The sequence below is a fragment of the Pelobates fuscus genome, chromosome 3, assembly GCF_036172605.1.
Source record: "Pelobates fuscus isolate aPelFus1 chromosome 3, aPelFus1.pri, whole genome shotgun sequence".
NCBI lineage: Eukaryota > Metazoa > Chordata > Amphibia > Anura > Pelobatidae > Pelobates > Pelobates fuscus.
Window position 1 is genome coordinate 389,367,799 of NC_086319.1, and position 19,246 is coordinate 389,387,044.

General features: G+C 41.9%; 1 protein-coding gene across 2 annotated transcripts in view; it reads left to right on the forward strand.

Annotated features, from left to right (window-relative positions):
- GPC2 (glypican 2) overlaps nt 1-18,993 on the forward strand; it is a 40,828-nt gene extending 21,835 nt beyond the window's left edge. Inside the window, exons 6-10 of one of the 2 annotated variants that reach the window (XM_063445991.1) lie at nt 5,303-5,433; nt 6,077-6,211; nt 6,295-6,431; nt 10,187-10,362; nt 17,766-18,993. In XM_063445991.1, the coding sequence (XP_063302061.1) occupies nt 5,303-5,433; nt 6,077-6,211; nt 6,295-6,431; nt 10,187-10,362; nt 17,766-18,010 (824 nt within the window). In that variant the 3' untranslated portion in view covers nt 18,011-18,993. Of the gene's footprint in view, nt 1-5,302; nt 5,434-6,076; nt 6,212-6,294; nt 6,432-10,186; nt 10,363-17,762 lie in introns of both variants that reach the window. The other variant, XM_063445990.1, reaches the window with a different exon arrangement.
- Nucleotides 18,994-19,246: the final 253 nt, after the last annotated feature.

The window sequence follows — 19,246 nt, forward strand, 5'->3', positions numbered from 1 at the left end:
ACCTAAAAGCAGTTTACATAAAACAGCGGATTTACATCAGAATTGAAATTTGGGCACAACAATTAATTTAAAGATAAAAATAAAAACAGTACATTTTGGAAATCAGTTATGTTTGAGTGTGTTCAATTTCAGATGCAATCTACAACTTAAATAAAATGTAAATACTGATTCAGATAGTATTTATGGAGGCCAACAATAAAAGCCATTAAAGAATATGGCTATGGTCAATGCCACTGTGAAAGAAATTGCATTTCTTTTGATGTGAGAATCCATGGGAGTGTTGATGGCTTAAATAAGGCTGTCCCTGCTCAGGTTCCCTGGACCCAGACAGCAGTTGGAGGGGGCAACATGTTTCTGCCCTCTCTGGCATTTATTACCCCACTAGTCTCCCCTGCCCCATGAGCCCCCTCTTACTAATGGATTATATGACGTGTTTCCATGTAGCTGTTAGATTTGGCACTCTGACAGGATTACACTCACCTTCCCACTCACATTTGGGGTTCAGGAAAGGGATGGTAAGCAGATACTGGATGATTTGTGCGTCTCTGTGTGTGTCAGTCTTTATATAAGTGTGTGGCTGTCTTGAGTGTGTGAGTATATATGTAACTGTGTCAAGGAATGATGGGTATGTGGGAAGATACATGGCAGAATGTGGCACACCAAGAATAATACACAATACTCAGTAGAAATAAACACCAGTGGAAAAAGAGACAAATTACCTTTAATAGTATGCGGGTTAGAGGGAGATTCCTCTACTTCCTCTTATTAGACAATATATAAATATAATCTGCAATATAAATAAAAAAAGGACCACAATAGTGTAGTAAGTCTTATCTCCAAACAGGACTTAGGGATATATTGCACTCACAGACAGAGATATATTGCACTCACAGACAGAGATATAGTGCACTCACAGACAGATATATTGCACTCACAGACAGAGATATATTGCACTCACAGACAGATATATTGCACTCACAGACAGAGATATATTGCACTCACAGACAGATATATTGCACTCACAGACAGAGATATATTGCACTCACAGACAGAGATATATTGCACTCACAGACAGAGATATATTGCACTCACAGACAGAGATATAGTGCACTCACAGACAGAGATATATTGCACTCACAGACAGAGATATAGTGCACTCACAGACAGAGATATATTGCACTCACAGACAGAGATATATTGCACTCACAGACAGAGATATAGTGCACTCACAGACAGAGATATATTGCACTCACAGACAGAGATATATTGCACTCACAGACAGAGATATGGTGCACTCACAGACAGAGATATGGTGCACTCACAGACAGAGATATAGTGCACTCACAGACAGAGATATATTGCACTCACAGACAGAGATATAGTGCACTCACAGACAGAGATATATTGCACTCACAGACAGAGATATGGTGCACTCACAGACAGAGATATGGTGCACTCACAGACAGAGATATAGTGCACTCACAGACAGAGATATATTGCATTCACAGACTATTTGTAATATTTGTAATGAGCAGAATAGAATGTATAGATGCAGAGCTTCCTTTTCTTCTGCTTATCCAGATATACACATGTGGGAACAAAGGAGAGACAGAAACATAGTGCAGCGCTGTAAACACTTAAAATAACACCTTATCAAGTTGTACCGATAGGATATAAATAGTAAAAAGGCTCCATAAAGTTTGAAATAAGTCCTAGGGCAGTGTGGGAAAATCCACTGGGGAAATATGAGAAAAAGACAGTGTGGGCATGTGGTAAGATGCCTTGAGGCACATGGTAAAGATGCACGGGGGATGCAGAGCACATGGATTGATGTGGAGAAGGTGCCCTGGGAATGTGCGGAGATGCAGTCTAGGAATTTGTGGAATATGCACTTAGAATGAATAAGTGGTGTGTATTGAAGAGGTATGTGGCCAGGGACGGTGCAAGGATTTCTGCCGCCCTAGGCAAAGATCCATTTTGCCGCCCCCCTCATAAAAGCATCCCGGTGGGCGCCCCTAGCAGGCCGGCGCCCTAAGCGAATGCCTAGTACGTCTAACGGTGGCATCGGCCCTGTATGGGGCTAAGTGAAAAGGCACAAAAGAGGATTGAGGCTTTGTTCAGGTGAACTATAGATAGATGTGACTGCATGCAAATATTGTGGGGAGATGTGGCAGATCGTAGTTGTACAGAGAAGAAATTTAGCCATGGGTTAGGGTAGAGTGATGATCTGACAATGATCTGTCCAAATTCTGTTTGGGGGAGGGGGGAAATGTGCCCCTCCTGTAAGCTATTCATATTATTTTATTGCAATAAGCAGCCACAGGCTGGTCGCTGATAGTAGATATGCCTCCAGACTTTTATTTGTTATCTTTTTTTAATGATTAACAGGGTTAGTTATTAAAACAGAACAATAAAAGGGCTTCTGAAGCTCATTTATGGAACAATATTTATTAAACAGCCAACCTGCTTAACAGTGTTAAACTCTTAGAATTTTGTCTGGAAGCAAATCCAGTCAAAATGAAATAAAAATATCAGTTACAACCAGTCGATATTTATTTTGTTTTGGCCGAATGGAACTGGGGAAGCAGTGAAAGGGGCATATCAGCTGAAGGAGGAGTAAACACAAGTCATTTTTGTTGCAATGGAAGTGGAGGTGTATTTTGTGGGTGTGGATTCAGACAGAGTGTGGGGTTTTTGGTTGGGCCACCACTGAATCCGTGCAGCTCAATGTCTAGCCTTCATTTAGAAGGCTGCCAGGAGTTCTGGATAACTGGTCGGCACTGAATACATGGCAGGCATGATAAGCTGGCACAGGCCTTTATCACAATCCCATGCTTGTTTACATTTGGCGATGATTTCTGAATTTTGGGCAGAATTGTGTGGGTTTTTTTTTTCAAGGTGGTCGCAATCCAAAACGTCTTACTCATTAGCTGCTGGTACTGCCGCTGACATTAGAAATTGTTATAAACGTAAAACTTTTTAACACCTTAAGCCGCAGTTTGAAACAAATAAAATAAATTGTGAAAGCTTTGTGATCAGTGGTGTATCTAGTGTATGGCAGATATGGCACGTGCCATGGGCACCACTTGAAGGGAGCGCTGCTGAGCAGTGGCTGGGCAGGCAGCCTGTTTTATTCTTTTTACTCAGCCACAGGGCTGTCTTGGTGGGGGGATCAGAGCTGGTAGCATGAAGTTTGAATCTCTGGCAGGTTCAGACCTCAGTAGGGGTTCTTTTGTGATTCAGCTGTTTTTAATGAATCCGAGCGCTGCCGGCGAATGTTCCCAGCTTGCACTCTGACTTGCTGAGAGTCGAACTGGGAAGCAAACCTCACGCTCCCCAGTGGGACCATCAAAGACTCAGGATCCCAGCTACACCACCAAACAGAGTCACGCCTGCTGGACCCCCAGGTAGTATGACCCCCCCACCCATTGGACCATCAAGGATCATAGCCCCTTTCCTCGAATAAAGCCAAGCAGGAGGGGGATACACAGAGCATGACCATACATATTACACATGTTTTGGGTAGTGTAGATTATAGGAGGTGTGGGGAGCTACAACACACACATTACATACAGCCAACACACACCACACTCACACATTACATACAGCCAGCTCACCCAACAAACATCACATACAGCCAGCACACACCATACCTAATGCTTGTATTTTCAAGCTGATTTTAATGTAAAGTTATCTAAAAGATGGGTGCCAGATGTTTGGACAGGGGCCGCAAGGGCCACAATTTCAGTACTTGCCTATTTTCAATAGATATGCTTCTCCTTCTAATTACATCAAATAAATGATAACATCTGTGGTGCTCCAAACCAACACTGGTGTCTGTGCATGTTTCCTTAAACACAATTCATGATAATGCTGTTATTTAATAAATAACAAAAAAAAAATGCATATTCTACATGTGGAGTGCGGTTTCGTATTGATTTTCTTCTAGCAGCTTGTCCACTCCAGCTCCCCACACCTCCTATCTCTCACACTACCTGAGCAGCTCGCCCACTTCAGCAATCCACACCTCCTATAACTCACACTACCTGAGCAGCTCGCCAACGCCAGCTCCCCACACCTCTGATATCTCACACTACCAGAGCAGCCCGCCAACTCCAGCTCTCCACAGCTCCTATAACTCTCACTACTTAAGCGACGCACTCATTGCAGCTCCCTAGACTTTATATAACCCACACTATATGAGCAGAATGCTTACTCCAGCTCCCCACACCTCCTACAACTCACACTGCCTCAGCAACTCGCCCACTCATGCTCCCCACACCTTATATATACCACACTACCTGAGTAGTATGCACACTCCATCTACCCACACCTCCTACAACTCCCTACCTGAGCAGCATGCTAGCTCCATCTACCCACACCTCTTTTAACCTACACTACCTGAGCAGCATGCTTACTTCAGCTTTTACATCTCCTATAACCTTTGGTCTACAATCAAGTGAGTTGATTTTTTCCTTGTTCCGTAGTTCTTACAATTCATGAATTTCCAAAAAACATCAAATCTAGCACAAACTGAAATTTTTTTAAAATATCAAACATCTCATGGCCATTGGAGGTAACTAAAAAACCTCCATTTGTTTAAAAATACATAGGGCTCTCATGGCCATTGGAGGTAACTAAAAAAACCTCCATTTGTTTAAAAATACATAGGGATTAAGGAGAGAGCGCAGGTAACTTGTTTTTCTTTGGTTTTTACTATATATTGGTGCTGATGTGTACTGTAGTCATTGCTGCCGCCCAGTGATGGGAGTGAGCGCAGGACTTATCTTTCTGCGTTTATAATAATAATAATAATAATATTTTTACAATGTCAGTGCCCAATTATAGGAGGTATGGAATCTGGATGGTATAGGCATGGTCCTGAGGGGGCATCGCTAATTATGCAACTCATAATTTTGGCCTCGGCATGATTTTTGACCATTCTGTTCACTTTAACCCTGACTTTGACTTGTTTCACCGTCTTGTTGTCTTTCTGTACCCCTTGACCTCAGCCTGTTCTTTGACCATTCTTGCTCTGTACTATAATGTTAAGGAGGAGTAATACGCTCTATTTGCTTAGCTTTCCTAAATTTGCGTGTTGAGATTCCCTACCAATCCTGATAATATGTCTGCACTATGTAAATGATACTAATTGTAATAATCAGGGCTCACAATTTCAGGTTTCATGCTACTCATCAGGGGTAAAGTTTATCATGCAAATGGCTAGTGGGAGAGTGGAAATTATCAGCCCTGAGAATAATGATAATAAACATTTAATAGGTTTTTAACTAATTTTTTTCAGATGGACTTCAGGAGCTTGCAGAGCGTCTGACCGGTCCATTTAATGTGGAACTTGCCACTGAATCCATCTCAGTAAAGATTTCGGAGGCGATAATGACTCTTCAGGAGGAAAGTATTCAACTCACAGCCCAGGTATAGTAGTGCATAATTTAAGGACAGTTGGAGCTGCACAGCTGAATACAATTGGGAAAGGCTCGATTCTCTAGACTGTAAACTCATATGAGCAAGGTCCTCATCTACCTATTGTTCCTGTATCATTTTGTAATTGTCCCTTTTACTGTTAAATTTCCCCCGTCCATAATATTGTTAAACGTTGCAGAATAAGTTGGCGCTATATACATATCAATAATAACAATACAATAACAATAGTGGAGCAAAAACAGTATTATACTCTACAGAGGAAAGCAAGCTTTTGAACCCAATCTAGGAAAACAGCTGTGCTGGGCTATGCAGACTCTGAGAGGGAATGAAACCTGTCCAAAGCTCTGTAGGCAAGGAGACAGCTATCGCAACATTGTCTTACATATACATAGGCTTTATTCGTTATCAATAATTATGTGTATTATTGCTGGAGACCATGTGGAGATAAATACAGAAATATGGATATTTATCTGAAATAAATATATACAAACAATTTGTTTAAAATGTGAGTAGTCACTAGTCAGTATTATTTCGGACGGCAGATTTTCCGTAGATGACAAACTGGAAAGATTTTTTATTTCTTTTTTTTTGGTGTTTGCTACAGACCACATTTTCTACTCATGTGTTTATATAGATATTCCAAGCCTGTGGAACCCCACCTCCATCTCGCAGCAGGCGCTCCCCACGAGAAGAACCCACGCGGAAATTTCAGAAGTACAGCAATGAGGAGAAGCCCACATCAGCAGCTGGCACCAATATTGACAGACTGGTGAGAAGAAGCAGAATAAAATAGACATGGTGGGCTTGTGAACTCATAACTTCTCCATCACATGCCACCTTTTTTCCATTCAGGTTTCAGAAATTGTTGACAAACTTCGTCCCTTGCGGGGGCTCTGGAAGCTCCTTCCCCTCTCCCTCTGCTCGGATCATAGAGTCTCTGCCGGACTCAGCAACCAGGACAAATGTTGGAATGGACAAACTCGTGGAAGGTCAGACTTGGTTCAACTGCCCCAATTTATATTGGTTCAGTAGATATGTGTAGCAGATGAGTAGATAAGATAGCATAGGATTCTGGGGAACTAAAAGAAGGGACCCTTTTTCTGCAGGCCCATATTTTATAACCTTATGCCACCAGTATTAACATGCGGAAAAAGTGTATGTCCAATAAACATTGCAGGCTATTGACAAAGTTGAGGAGCTCTAACATATTTTAGCATTGAGTTTCAATATACTCTATGCAGAGCTTTTGTAGTCTGCTATACCGAGGAGCAAAAGTCTGCAGATGACTTCATTTTCATTAAAATGATGGCTATAGTGTTACAATGGATAAATAATTATAGGCCTGTCATTATTCACTTCTGGATTAGAAAACTGGTCTGGCATACCTCCAAAGTGTTCAGCAATCTGTTTATTATAACCTTATACTAACTTCTAGAGAGGTGTGTTGGAGCATTTTGAGATCATTCTTATCAGGTGTTTAGGTAAGGTGTTTGAATGTAACTTGACATTTTACAGAATTAAGTGCTCACTACATGTCGTGTACTCAACTAAGTATTACGACCTCAATTTTATATTTTTGGATTAGCCTTTCAAATGATTTAATATTTTGGATACACTTTTAAAATGATTTCTTCAAAATAATTAAATATTAAAAAATATATCATATATAAAAATATACAAACTTTACCAACTGTACTGTGGGAGGCCCACAATAGTGTGGTCAGGGGACACTTTATTCGACAGGGTGCGACACTTTAAAAACAAACGGAAAGCTGACTGACTGAAATCATTGAGGACATCCAAAAAACAGAGAAGCTCAACAAAAGCTCACAACATCCGACCCATCAAGCGATACTCCAACAACTAAGACAGGACCTGACCTCACTACTCCACTCAAAACACCATAGGGATGCGGTAAGGTACAGAGCCTTCTTCTCCCTCCATAGAAACAAGAGTGGAAAATCACTAGCGAGAATGCTAGCTAAGAGGAGACAGACGACATTCATAGACAGAATAAGAGACAAACATGACACCCTACATCACCTGCCCACAAAAATACTGGAAGTAGTGAGGACCTATTATTCAGACCTATACTTGCTCCCACAGCCCCAAACTGCCGCGGTGAGACGGCGCCTACAGGACAGCATCCAAAGACTTTGCCGAAACCCAATAACCCCCACTCCCCCCACGCTATTGGCATCCTATAATGCAATACAGGAGGGACATTGCACAAAACAAACATTAGCTGTCCACATCACGATAACACCAATGGGGGGCAAGGACCGAGAGCCTTGTGGAAACTACAGGCCCATCATGCCCATCAACTGTGACATCAAATTGATGGCAAAGATCCTATCCACATGACTGCAAACCCATATCCCCGGGCTGGCGCACCCGGATCAGGTGTGATTTGTGACGGGAGAAGCTAGGGACAACACTATCCGAGCACTCACATGTATGCACAAGAGGCGGGGAGGAGTCAGAGGTCTTCTCTTGCTATTAAGAGACGCGTAGAAGGTCTTCGACAGGGTCAGCTGGGACTATCTTTTCCAAACCTTGACTCATGTGGGTCTGGGACCACAAATACGTAAATGGATCGAAGCACTATATCATGGACCTACCGCTCATGTCATAGTTAACAGGGCACTAACGACGGAATTCACTATACATAATGGCACACACCAGGGTTGCCCCTATTCCCCCTGATCTTCATTCTTGCCCTAGAACCATTCTTGCAACACATAAGACAGGGCAATGACATCACAGGGGTCATAGCTGAAGGCGCACACCACAAAGGGGTCTCCTATTTTTCGTCACCAAGCCAGAAATCTCACTGCCTAACATACAACTTTGGAGCTATATCTAACCTAAAGATCAACTTCTCCATATCATACATACTAAAATCAGTGTACCCAATATTCAGGCCATCATGCTCCACCAGAGCTATACGTTTCAATGGGCAGAGCATAAGATACAATACTTAGGCACTTGGCTAACTAGGCGAAGCGGAGACCTATGTAGGGTTAATTTCACCCACTTGCTGTCGAAATTATCGGAACTAACTAGCTGGGCATACTGACATATCTCCTGGTTAGGCAGGATACATGTCATAAAAATTAATTTCCTACCCCAAAAGCCCTCCCCATAACAATGCCGAAATCTTTCTTCACATTCCTGAGAAAGGCTATGGGATGCTACGCCTGGAATGGGAAACGGCCAAGAGTGTAACCTTAAGACAGAGAAGGTTTGGCCATGCCTGACTTCTACCTATACTACGAGGCCTCTCACCTCCAAAGAGTGATGAAATGGTCAAAGATCCATAAACTCTAAAAGAGGGGGAATAACAGACAGAAGCGGTTAGACCAGTAACCATTTTGCTGTGGTGGCCCGGGAGGCTGGGGGCGGGGGAACGAGAAGATTGCTATACAGCACCCTGCGAGTGTGGTAGGGGGTGTCCCGAAGGTGCCGCCTGTCACCATACCCGTCTCCTCTACTTCCCCTGACTCATAACAATGATTTCCCACCAGGCCTGAACCCCAACGCATTCAGAGACTTACTAAAAAAAACTGCACCCGGACTGCATCATATCTTCACACAAACAGCTGCAGGAAGGTCTCAAACCTGATAGAGCGAGCCACTCACACCTTCCTACAGAGCCTTAAATACAGGCAACTACTGAGTTATATTAACACCCTTCCTACGGGCATTGCGCTGACCTGAAACCCCACCACTTTCAAAAAACTATGCATGGACTCAGACCTCCTGCCCCATGGAATATCATTCTTGTACTCCATGCTGCAGGAGGAAACCCCGACAGGGAAGCCTATTTTTATGGGCAAGTGGGAAACTGCCCTGCGTAGAACTTTCACAGACAAAGCATGGGAGAAGATGTGCTACCTGACGCACCACTGGTCAGTCTTTAGCAAAACACAGGAAACAGCCTTCAAACTGATGACCAACTGATACCGCCCATACTGATACGGCCCTACTCTATGCTATTAACCCAAACCACAATGATCGATGCTGGAGAAGCAGTAACTGGGTTTCTCAGATGAAAGAGCTCAGAGCAATGGAGGACCTCAACATGAGTGCAGCTAATGCCTCCAACACATACGCAGAGATTTGGTCTCATTGGTTACTGACTATTGCCTCAGCTGACTTTGCACCCAGTAATATTAAAAAGACATTATAAGCACCCAGACCACTTCATTCAAGAATGAGAATGTTTACATTGCAGTGTTTAACCCCTTAAGGACACATGACATGTGTGACATGTCATGATTCCCTTTTATTCCAGAAGTTTGGTCCTTAAGGGGTTAAATGTTTCTAGAGGCTGTTTTTACGACAGCCAGTAGAGGTGCTTCTGCAGAAATAGCAGAGTAAAACCTGGCTATCGTAATGCTTTCCTATGGACATCCAGCGTGTCTTCAATGCGATTTTCACACTGAGAATCCAGCCACTAGAGGCTGGATTAACCCGTAATGTAAACATAGCAGTTTCTCTGAAACTGCTATGTTTACAACTACAGGGTTAAAACTAGAGGGACCTGGCACCCAGACCACTTAATTGAGCGGAAGTGGTCTGGGTGCCTATAGTGGTCCTTTAAGTTCTTTCAAAAGTTTATCAAAAATATTATTATAATAAATTTTTGTAAATCTTTCCCAAAAATATTAAAACGAGTCCTACGTTTTTAGTTTTCTTGGAAATATATTAATCTGTATTCACCTTCTCTGTGCTCCTTTAGGTATCTTCCACAGGTAACAGGTGATGGACTCGTCAACCAGATAAATAATCCAGAGGTGGAACTTCAGATGTCGCCTCCCGACCCTAGAACACGACAGCTTGGTCTACAACTCCGTGTGGTGAGGAGCAAACTGCGGGCAGCTTACAGTGGGAAGGACAGTGATACACAAGACCCCTGTAAGTGACAATACAATCTCCTAGATAATCATTGACGACCTGCAGATACTGGGTACATTTGCCGTGTTATGACAATATGAGGAAAAACCTATATGCCATGATAATGCTTGATCATTTTCAATTTTAATGATTAACCTTCAAATTTATGAAAACACCAGTGTAACATGTACATTTAGTTTGTTTTCCTTTAAACTGATGTATTTGGCTTGACAAGCATTTTGCTAAAGTTTATACTGGGATTGCTTTTTTTATTTTTTTCAGAAAACATTGATCACCCATTTTTTATCAGAGCTTATTTCATCACATTATTCTTCCAGCATTGATTTGTAGGAGATTTGCCCATCTGATAAAACTTGCACAGTGTAATTAACCAAAAGAACACGATCTAATACGATTTGCTCTTTGCAATTTATACACGAAGATTGGATACAATTGTTCCAGTCTCCAGGACCCCACTGACCGCTGTAAATCAAAATAGAGCTGGAGAAATAATGAATTCTAGAATTCTATAAAGAGGAAATTTGTTCTGTACAACTGGTCGATCCATGCATTTCCAGGGGTGTGGGCCTTTTAAAAAATATATATTTGTCCACGAGACCAGAGTGGTACCACTGTCTGATTTTCTCTCATGACAAGCTACTTGTCCTGATTTATGACTTTTTTAATGTATGTCTGGGATGTGGATAAATTAATCCCATGGGAATGAACAAGAGGACAGGAGACTCAATTTTCATAAAATAAGTGGTTACAGAGCAAGGAACTGTAGAACAAACAAGATGGTCCAGGCACGCAAGGTGTGTAAATAGGCAGGTTTATTGGAAAAGACAACAACATTTCAACCTCAACTGGTGTCTTTATCAAGCTTGACCTCAGTTGAGGTTGAAATGTTGCTGTGTTTTCCAATAAACCTGCCTGATTTACACACCTTGCGTGCCTGGACCACCAGTAGTTTTTTCTACTATTGACCGAGGTTTGGCTAGCCTCTTGTCCAGCTAAGCACCTTGTTTGTGGAGGGAGTGCACAGAACCTTTTGTGTCTACAGAACAAGGAACTGTGACTTCCCAAAAAAATAACAATTCTTTATAAACCTCTGCTTTTAATGCTCTTAAAATTCTTAGTCTCGGCTGTGGTTGGCTATTTTGGCTCAATTATTTAGAGTTTAGTGAATACACTCCTTTTATACTACAGGAGTAATGACTAGTTTGGCCAATGAAATTGTGTCTTTTTTATTTTTCAACTGACCACATGAACTGTCTAATAAAATCTTCTGTGCTGATGCGGATTTTGGTTATGCATATATAAACAGTACTCTGAACGACACAGTGCCATCTACAGCTCAAGTGCAACGTATATATACATATTATGCAGTAAATGCTGTTGTATTTCCCAACAGGGGATATGGAGGTATAGAAATGTGGGCAGTAGACCTATTTTTATCGAATCCAAGCAAGCTAGCCTGGAGATGCTGGCCCCAAGTTCCAAGAGCCATTGCCCAAAGTAAAACTAAAATATTTTTTATTTTAATTTGAATAATAAATATAAAAATAACTGTTTAGTAGATATACCCTCAATGAAAACATGCACGCACCTAATTATGTATTTTTCATTGGGGGTACATCTAAAAACAGCTTGCAAAAACGTCCGATCTTGTGTCTGCAGCCTTTGCAAGCCTTCAAGTTCTCCCCTAGCCTAGCCCAAATGTTAGTTGTTACTGACATTATGCAGAAATGCAGGAAAATATCATTACTAGAGGCATCATTAGAATTAAATTCAGGGTTATCTAGGGCAATACCATGAGATTTAATGGGTACTTGGAGTTGTGATTTGACTGTACATAGAGAAAGGTTTTAAATAGAGAACCCCTTTACCACATTGTCCATGTTAAAGGGACACTTCACTGCTCAAATAAAAAAATCACTATTCAGTAAGTATATCGGCAATTAAAATATTCATTGTAAGTGTCAAATGGTCAATAGGCATGATTATGATACTTTTGCTCTGAAAGAGTTAAACTCGAATTTTGTCAAACTATGAAATGTTTCTTTTGTGATTGGAGACTTTTGATATTCAGCTTGAACTATGTCTCATGCCACAGGTACAAACTGTATTCTGCTTTTACTTTTGTAATGTATAATTGTTTCTCTAAACCAGTGTTTCCCAATTGGTGTTCCGCGAGAACACAACTTGGGTTTCGCCAAAATGTCTAAAAACAAAATGACCGCGGGTGGTGAGGGAGCAGTGGGCAGTGATCTCCCTGCGCACAGCAGTGATGCCGGAGCCGGAAAATGACGTCACTCTGGCTCCGGCATCACTAAGAGGCGCGCGAGGGAGCCCGGATGCCAACCTCTCAGCAGCCTCACTGGACCCCTGGGACTGCACGCTCAGCCCAGCAGCCTCACTGGACAACATGGGCACAGAAACTCCATGCCAGCACTCCCAAAGGTAGGGGGGCTGGGTGGAGTAAAAAAAAACAATAAAAAATAGTATGTGTGTCTGGAGTTTGTATGTGTCTGCGTGTTTGTCAGTGAGAGTGTATGTGTGCTTGTCAGTGAGTGTGTGAGTGTGTATGTGTTTGTCAGTGAGAATGTATGTGTGCTTGTCAGTGAACATGTATATGTGTTTGTATGTGTGTCTGTAAAAGAGTATGTGTGTTTGTCAGTTAGAGTGTATGTGTGTCTGAGTGTCAGTGTGTGTATCTGTGTGTCAAGGTTTGTGTATGTGTCACTGTGTGTATCTGAGTGTGCATGTGTATGTCAGTATGTGTGTGTGTGTGTGTGTGCCAGTGTATATTACTGTGTTTGTATGTGCCTATGTGTGTGTGTGTGTGTATGTCAGTGTGTATGTATCGAGTGTGTCAGTGTGTGTATATGACACTGTGTGGATGTGTCAATGTGTGTATATGTACCAGTGTGTGTATCTGTGGGTGCAAGTGTCTGAGTGTGTGTGTATTTGTGAGTCAAGGTGTGTGTATCTGTGTGTCAAGGTGTGTGTGTCTGTCTGTGTGTATCTATGTGCCAATGTGTGTGTGTTTCTGCATGTCAGATACATACACACACACAGATACACACTGGCACAGAGATAAACACACTGCCACATACAAACACAGATATACACACTGACAAATAAAAACACAGATACACACACTTTGACACATTGATACACACACAGATACACACTATGTGTCAAGGTGTGTATCTGTGTCAGTGTGTGTATCTGTGTGCCAGTGTGTGTGTGTGTATGTATCTGTGTCAGATACATACACTCACACACTGTGTGTATGTATCTGTGTCAGATACATACACACACACACACACACAGATACACATTTACACACACCATGACAAACAGACACACAGCGCAAAAGGGAGAAAACGGGTTCCACGATGTTGATACACTATGTCAAAGGGTTCCATAGGGAAAAAATAATTGGGAACCCCTGCTTTTAACTGTTACTATTTGTGCTGATAATAGAAAAGTACCTAACTGCATGTCTACGCTGAGTCCATGACCCAGACTGTCAGTATTGCAAACTCTATATTGAGATGATGCTTTCACTTTTGATGTTAACAGACCCCATGATTGGTTGATATTGCCATTGATGCTGTTGGTGAATACACACCTTGACAAACTGTGTTTTATACACACGATGTAATTCATTGAACCCTTTGAATGCTTACTAATAATCCATGAGTGGTGACTTCATTGAGTATTCCCAGCAGCTGGTTATATAGAGACAAGGAAAGCAGAAACGGGTTAGTGCATAAGTCCATGGCAGCGCAAGGGTTTCCAGACCCTGTGGTGAATTTTCAGCAGCCTAACATTCATGCATTTCATTGAGCATTTTTAAACTACGGTTATATCTAAAAACAGGTTGCAAAAGCTGCAGATCCCCGCCCAGACTTTCTATATCTGTCCATTAACAGGCTTCCCAATGCAGCTCAATCGGCAATCGGCTGCCTCTTAAAGGTTAGCTCCACTGAGCTTACCGAACCAGGAAATAGCAGGAGAAGTTATAGGGTTGTCTGATTGTCAAGGTTAATTTCTAAAAGTACAATTTTTCACAAAACATTTCAGCAGGCTAAAGTTCTTCAGGGTTTTGAAGTGCAGATTCATCAGTGGACAGCTGCCTAGATAAGTAACTGTCTTGTAAAGAAAGGAATCTAATTGTTTTTGTGGTATGGTATTTTTGTGGTATATTTGATGCTATTTGAGATATTGATGATGATCGGGAAGATTAAATTCACTCATTTTACTAGATCCATTTTAGCTATTAGTAGTTAAGTACAACCTTCACAGCCCCAATAGAGGAAACTATATTTCACAAATATATACAGTTGCAAGAAAAAGTATGTGAACCCTTTGGAATGATATGGATTTCTGCACAAATTGGTCATAAAATGTGATCTGATCATCATCTAAGTCAGTGTTCCCCAACCCCCGGGCCGCGGACCGGTACCGGTCCGTGGATCAAACGGTACCGGGCCGCCCAGGGGTGTGGGGTGTGCGAGCCTGCCGGCTAATGCAGGGCTGGCATTGCCCAAGTGCCAGCCCTGCAATGTGCCTGCGGACCGGAGGGGAGATCAGAGATCTCCCTCCCCGGTCTGCAGGCACATTGCTGACAGCCGGCAGGGGAGAGAGAGAGGACCCAGGAGCTCTTACCTGCAGCTCCTCCGGGTCCTCCTCTCGCGAGATTTGGAGCGTTGCCGCGGTAACCACGGCAACGCTCCAAATCTCGCGAGAGTGAACTCTAGCCCTGTAACTGGGCTAGAGTTCACCTCACCACCGCTGGGACCACCAGGGATTCCCCACCGGACCACCAGGGACTAAGAAATGTCCCCCCTCCTCCCAGTAAAGGTAAGAAGGGAGGGGGGACATCAATATATTAATTTTAATTAAATACATTTTTAAAAAGCCTCCTTACCCCCCATACACACACTGCCCCATACACACACTACACACACTGCCCCCACACACACATACTACACACATTGCCCCATAAACACACTACACACACACTACAAACACTGCCCCATGCACACACTACACACTGCCCCATACACACACTACACACATTGCCCCACAAACACTGCCCCCATGCACACACTGCCCCACAAACACTGCCCCCATGCACACACTACACACACTGCCCCCATGCACACACTACACACACTGCCCCACAAACACTGCCCCCATGCACACACTGCCCCACAAACACTGCCCCACAAACATTTCCCCCATACACACACTACACACACTGCCCCACAAACACTGCCCCCGTGCACACACTGCCCCACAAACACTGCCCCACAAACATTGCCCCCATACACACACTGCACACACTGCCCCACAAACATTTCCCCCATACACACACTACACACACTGCCCCACAAACACTGCCCCCCACACACACACTGCAACTCTCACACACACTGCCACCCTCACATACACACTGCACCGCTCACACACACATACACACAATTTTGAGTCTATGTCTTTATGTGACTGTGTTTGTGATTTTCTGACTATGTATGTGTCTGCGTGTTTTTTTTAATATATGTGACTGTTTTTTTTTTTTTTTGTCTTACTAAATCAAAACAAGCGGGCCACGGAAAAATTATCAAACGTTTACCGGTCCGCGGCGATAAAAAGGTTGGGGAGCACTGATCTAAGTCACAACAATAAAAATCACAGTCTGCTTAAACTAATAACATTATTTATTCTTCTTCTTCACCTCATTGAGCAGTCTGCACTGTGCTCTTGCAGTCATCTTTACAGGACGGCCACTCCTAGGGAGAGTAGCAGCAGTGCTGAACTTTCTCCATTTATAGACAATTTGTCTTACCGTGGACTGATGAACAGCAAGGCTTTTGGAGATACTTTTATAACCCTTTCCAGCTTTATGCAAGTCAACAATTCTTAATCGTAGGTCTTCTGAGCGCTCTTTTGTGCGAGGCATCATTCACATCAGGCAACGCTTCTTGTGAAAAGCAAACCCAGAACTGGTGTGTGTTTTTTATAGGGCAGGGCAGCTGTAACCAACACCTCCAATCTCATCTCATTGATTGGACTCCAGTTGGCTGACATCTCAATCCAATTAGCTCTTGGAGATTTCATTAGTCTAGGGGTTCACATACTTTTTCCACCTGCACTGTGAATGTTTACATGGTGTGTTCAATAAAAACATGGCAACATTTCATTATTTGTGTGTTATTAGTTTAACCCCTTAAGGACACAAGACATGTGTGACATGGCATGATTCCCTTTTATTCTAGAAGTTTGGTCCTTAAGGAGTTAAGCAGACTGTGATTGTCTATTGTTGTGACTTAGATGATGATCAGATCACATTTTATGACCAATTTGTGCAGAAATCCATATCATTCCAAAGGGTTCACATACTTTTTCTTACAACTGTATAAATATATACCACAAAAAATAGATATATATAGATATATAGATATTTTTTTTTTGTGGAATTCACCACTGATTGACGTAATATTTTATTAGACGATCCTACAAACAAATTTCTATCTTACAGCATTTCCAAAATCTGGTACTAACACAATAGTACTGAATGTACTATTGTAAATAAAACTGCCTATATAAAGTAAAGCTAATGTAGGCTAACTCCAGTAGTCTACTCGAATCATCTCCTTGTCATACATATGTGGTGGCATTTTGAGCATCGTAAAAGTACACCCATGGACATTTGCTTGCCAAGATCAAAATGGCTAAACTGAAAAAATTATCTCTAAGCCAGTTATGCTTCTATTTTGGTTATTTTGCCATTACTTTAATATTCACTTTATTGAATAACCCTGCTAGTGCCCAAAACTGTGGAAAATGTTGAGTTTAATCTGGACAGTCTGCCAGCGTGATATAGGGGGCCCTGCTGTAAATGAACTGAGCAAATTGGGGGAACATTTTGGGTATGAAGTGAGTGTATGCATCATCTGGTGATGTCTGGATCACAATATGTCTTTCATCAAGGTTCTTTCTGATGATGTCATAATCACAATGTGTTTGGTAGCAGGGTACTTACTACCTTATGACATCATAATCATGATATCCCATGAATACTATGTCTCCTGAAGATATTATAACCACAATCTGGTATGGTGTCATCATGAGATATCATCATAACAATGATGTCATCCTAACAGTCTGTTTGCTAGCATTGTGCCACCTGATAGTGTCATGAGAAAACGCCTGTTAACAACGTGTCTCCTGATAGCATGATAAGCTCAAGGTTTATAATAGAAGGACACTTTCTGATAATGTAATAATCACATTGTTTTTGCGAACAATACCAACTTTGATAAACTTTTTACATACATGTTTGTACAAGAGGCAGAATTTCGATTTAGTACCCATGTATATATTCACCATCTTTTATCTTTTAGTAGATGATGATGGCAGCAGTGGTTCCGGAGCTGGCGAACCTGTCACTGATAAACCTGTGGTAAGACCTAAGGCACCAGAACCGGAACCAAAGGAACGTCCAGGGAGGAACAGGAAACAGAATCCCAGTGGTTCGGGAAGAGGAGGGCGAAGAGGAGGGGGCAGGTATAGCAGTGCTGGAAAAGACAGCCTGTCTCCAAAGGGCGGAATCATCCTGACTTTTCTGATAGGACTTCTAGTGTGTGTATGAACTGCCAGTCACATCAGCTAACGCATAAATACGTATGTGTGAGCCGTTAGCAGGTGTGCACATATATCATATCCATGAGTGCGACCACATTCAGTTTGAGTGAATATAAGTTCTATATGAGTGGATGTATGAGTGCCTAGTTTATTATTGTTTTATTTATATGTGTATGTAAGCTTTTTATATGCGTATTTATATAATTTATGCTTGTGTACATATTTTGTCTGTATATATTTTGTATGCGTGCAAAAGTATATTTATATGAGTTAGATGTTTGTGTATGTATATAATTTATATGTTTGTATATACTGTATATGTCTGTAGTTTTCAACACTACTTCGTTTTATTTCTTAAGATGCTGGAAATAGTAACCTGAGTGGTCTTAAAAGTCTTCAATTCACTACTAATTGTTTTATTAATTTTAAATTGGCCCTTATACATATAGATAGATAGAATGATAGGCCAATTGCTAAGTACAGATAGAGAGGCAGAAGAGTAGAGACAGACCTACAGAGATAGGTAAAGAGACAGATTGATAAAGGCAGGTTGATAGGCAGATTGGTAATGACAGGTGGTGAGGCAGATAGGTAATGACAGGCTGAGAAACAACTGGTAGAGAAGAGAAGAGAAGAGAAGATAAGAGAGACAGTTGGTGAAAATAGTCAGAAAGATAACTTAATAAGTAAAGATATAGATCGTTAATGATAGATTGGGAGGCACATGGTAACGATAGGTTTGGATGCAGATGGTAACGATAGGTTTGGATGCAGATGGTAACAATAGGTTAGGAGATGGATGGTAACCATAGGCTGGGAGACAGATGGTAACGATAGGTTGGGAGACAGATGGTAACGATAGGTTGGGAGACAGATGGTTATGATGGGTTGGGAGATTGATGTAACCATAGGTTGGGAGACAGATGGTAATGAGGTTTGGAGGCGGATGGTAACTATTGTTTAGGAGACGGATGGTAATGATGGTTTGGGAGATGGGTGGCAATGCTAGGTTTGGAGACAGATAATAACAATGGGTTGGGAGACAGGTTGTAATGATAAGTCAGGAGACATATGCAAATTATGGGTTGTGAGACAGATGGTAATGATAGGTTGGGAGACACAATAATAAAGATTTGGTTGGAAAACTCATTGCTGGAGGCTGTAAGAGATACTGATGAATAAATATTGAGAAGCACAATATCAGAGTTATAGAAATAGGGATAGGTAGATGTCTATAGCAATA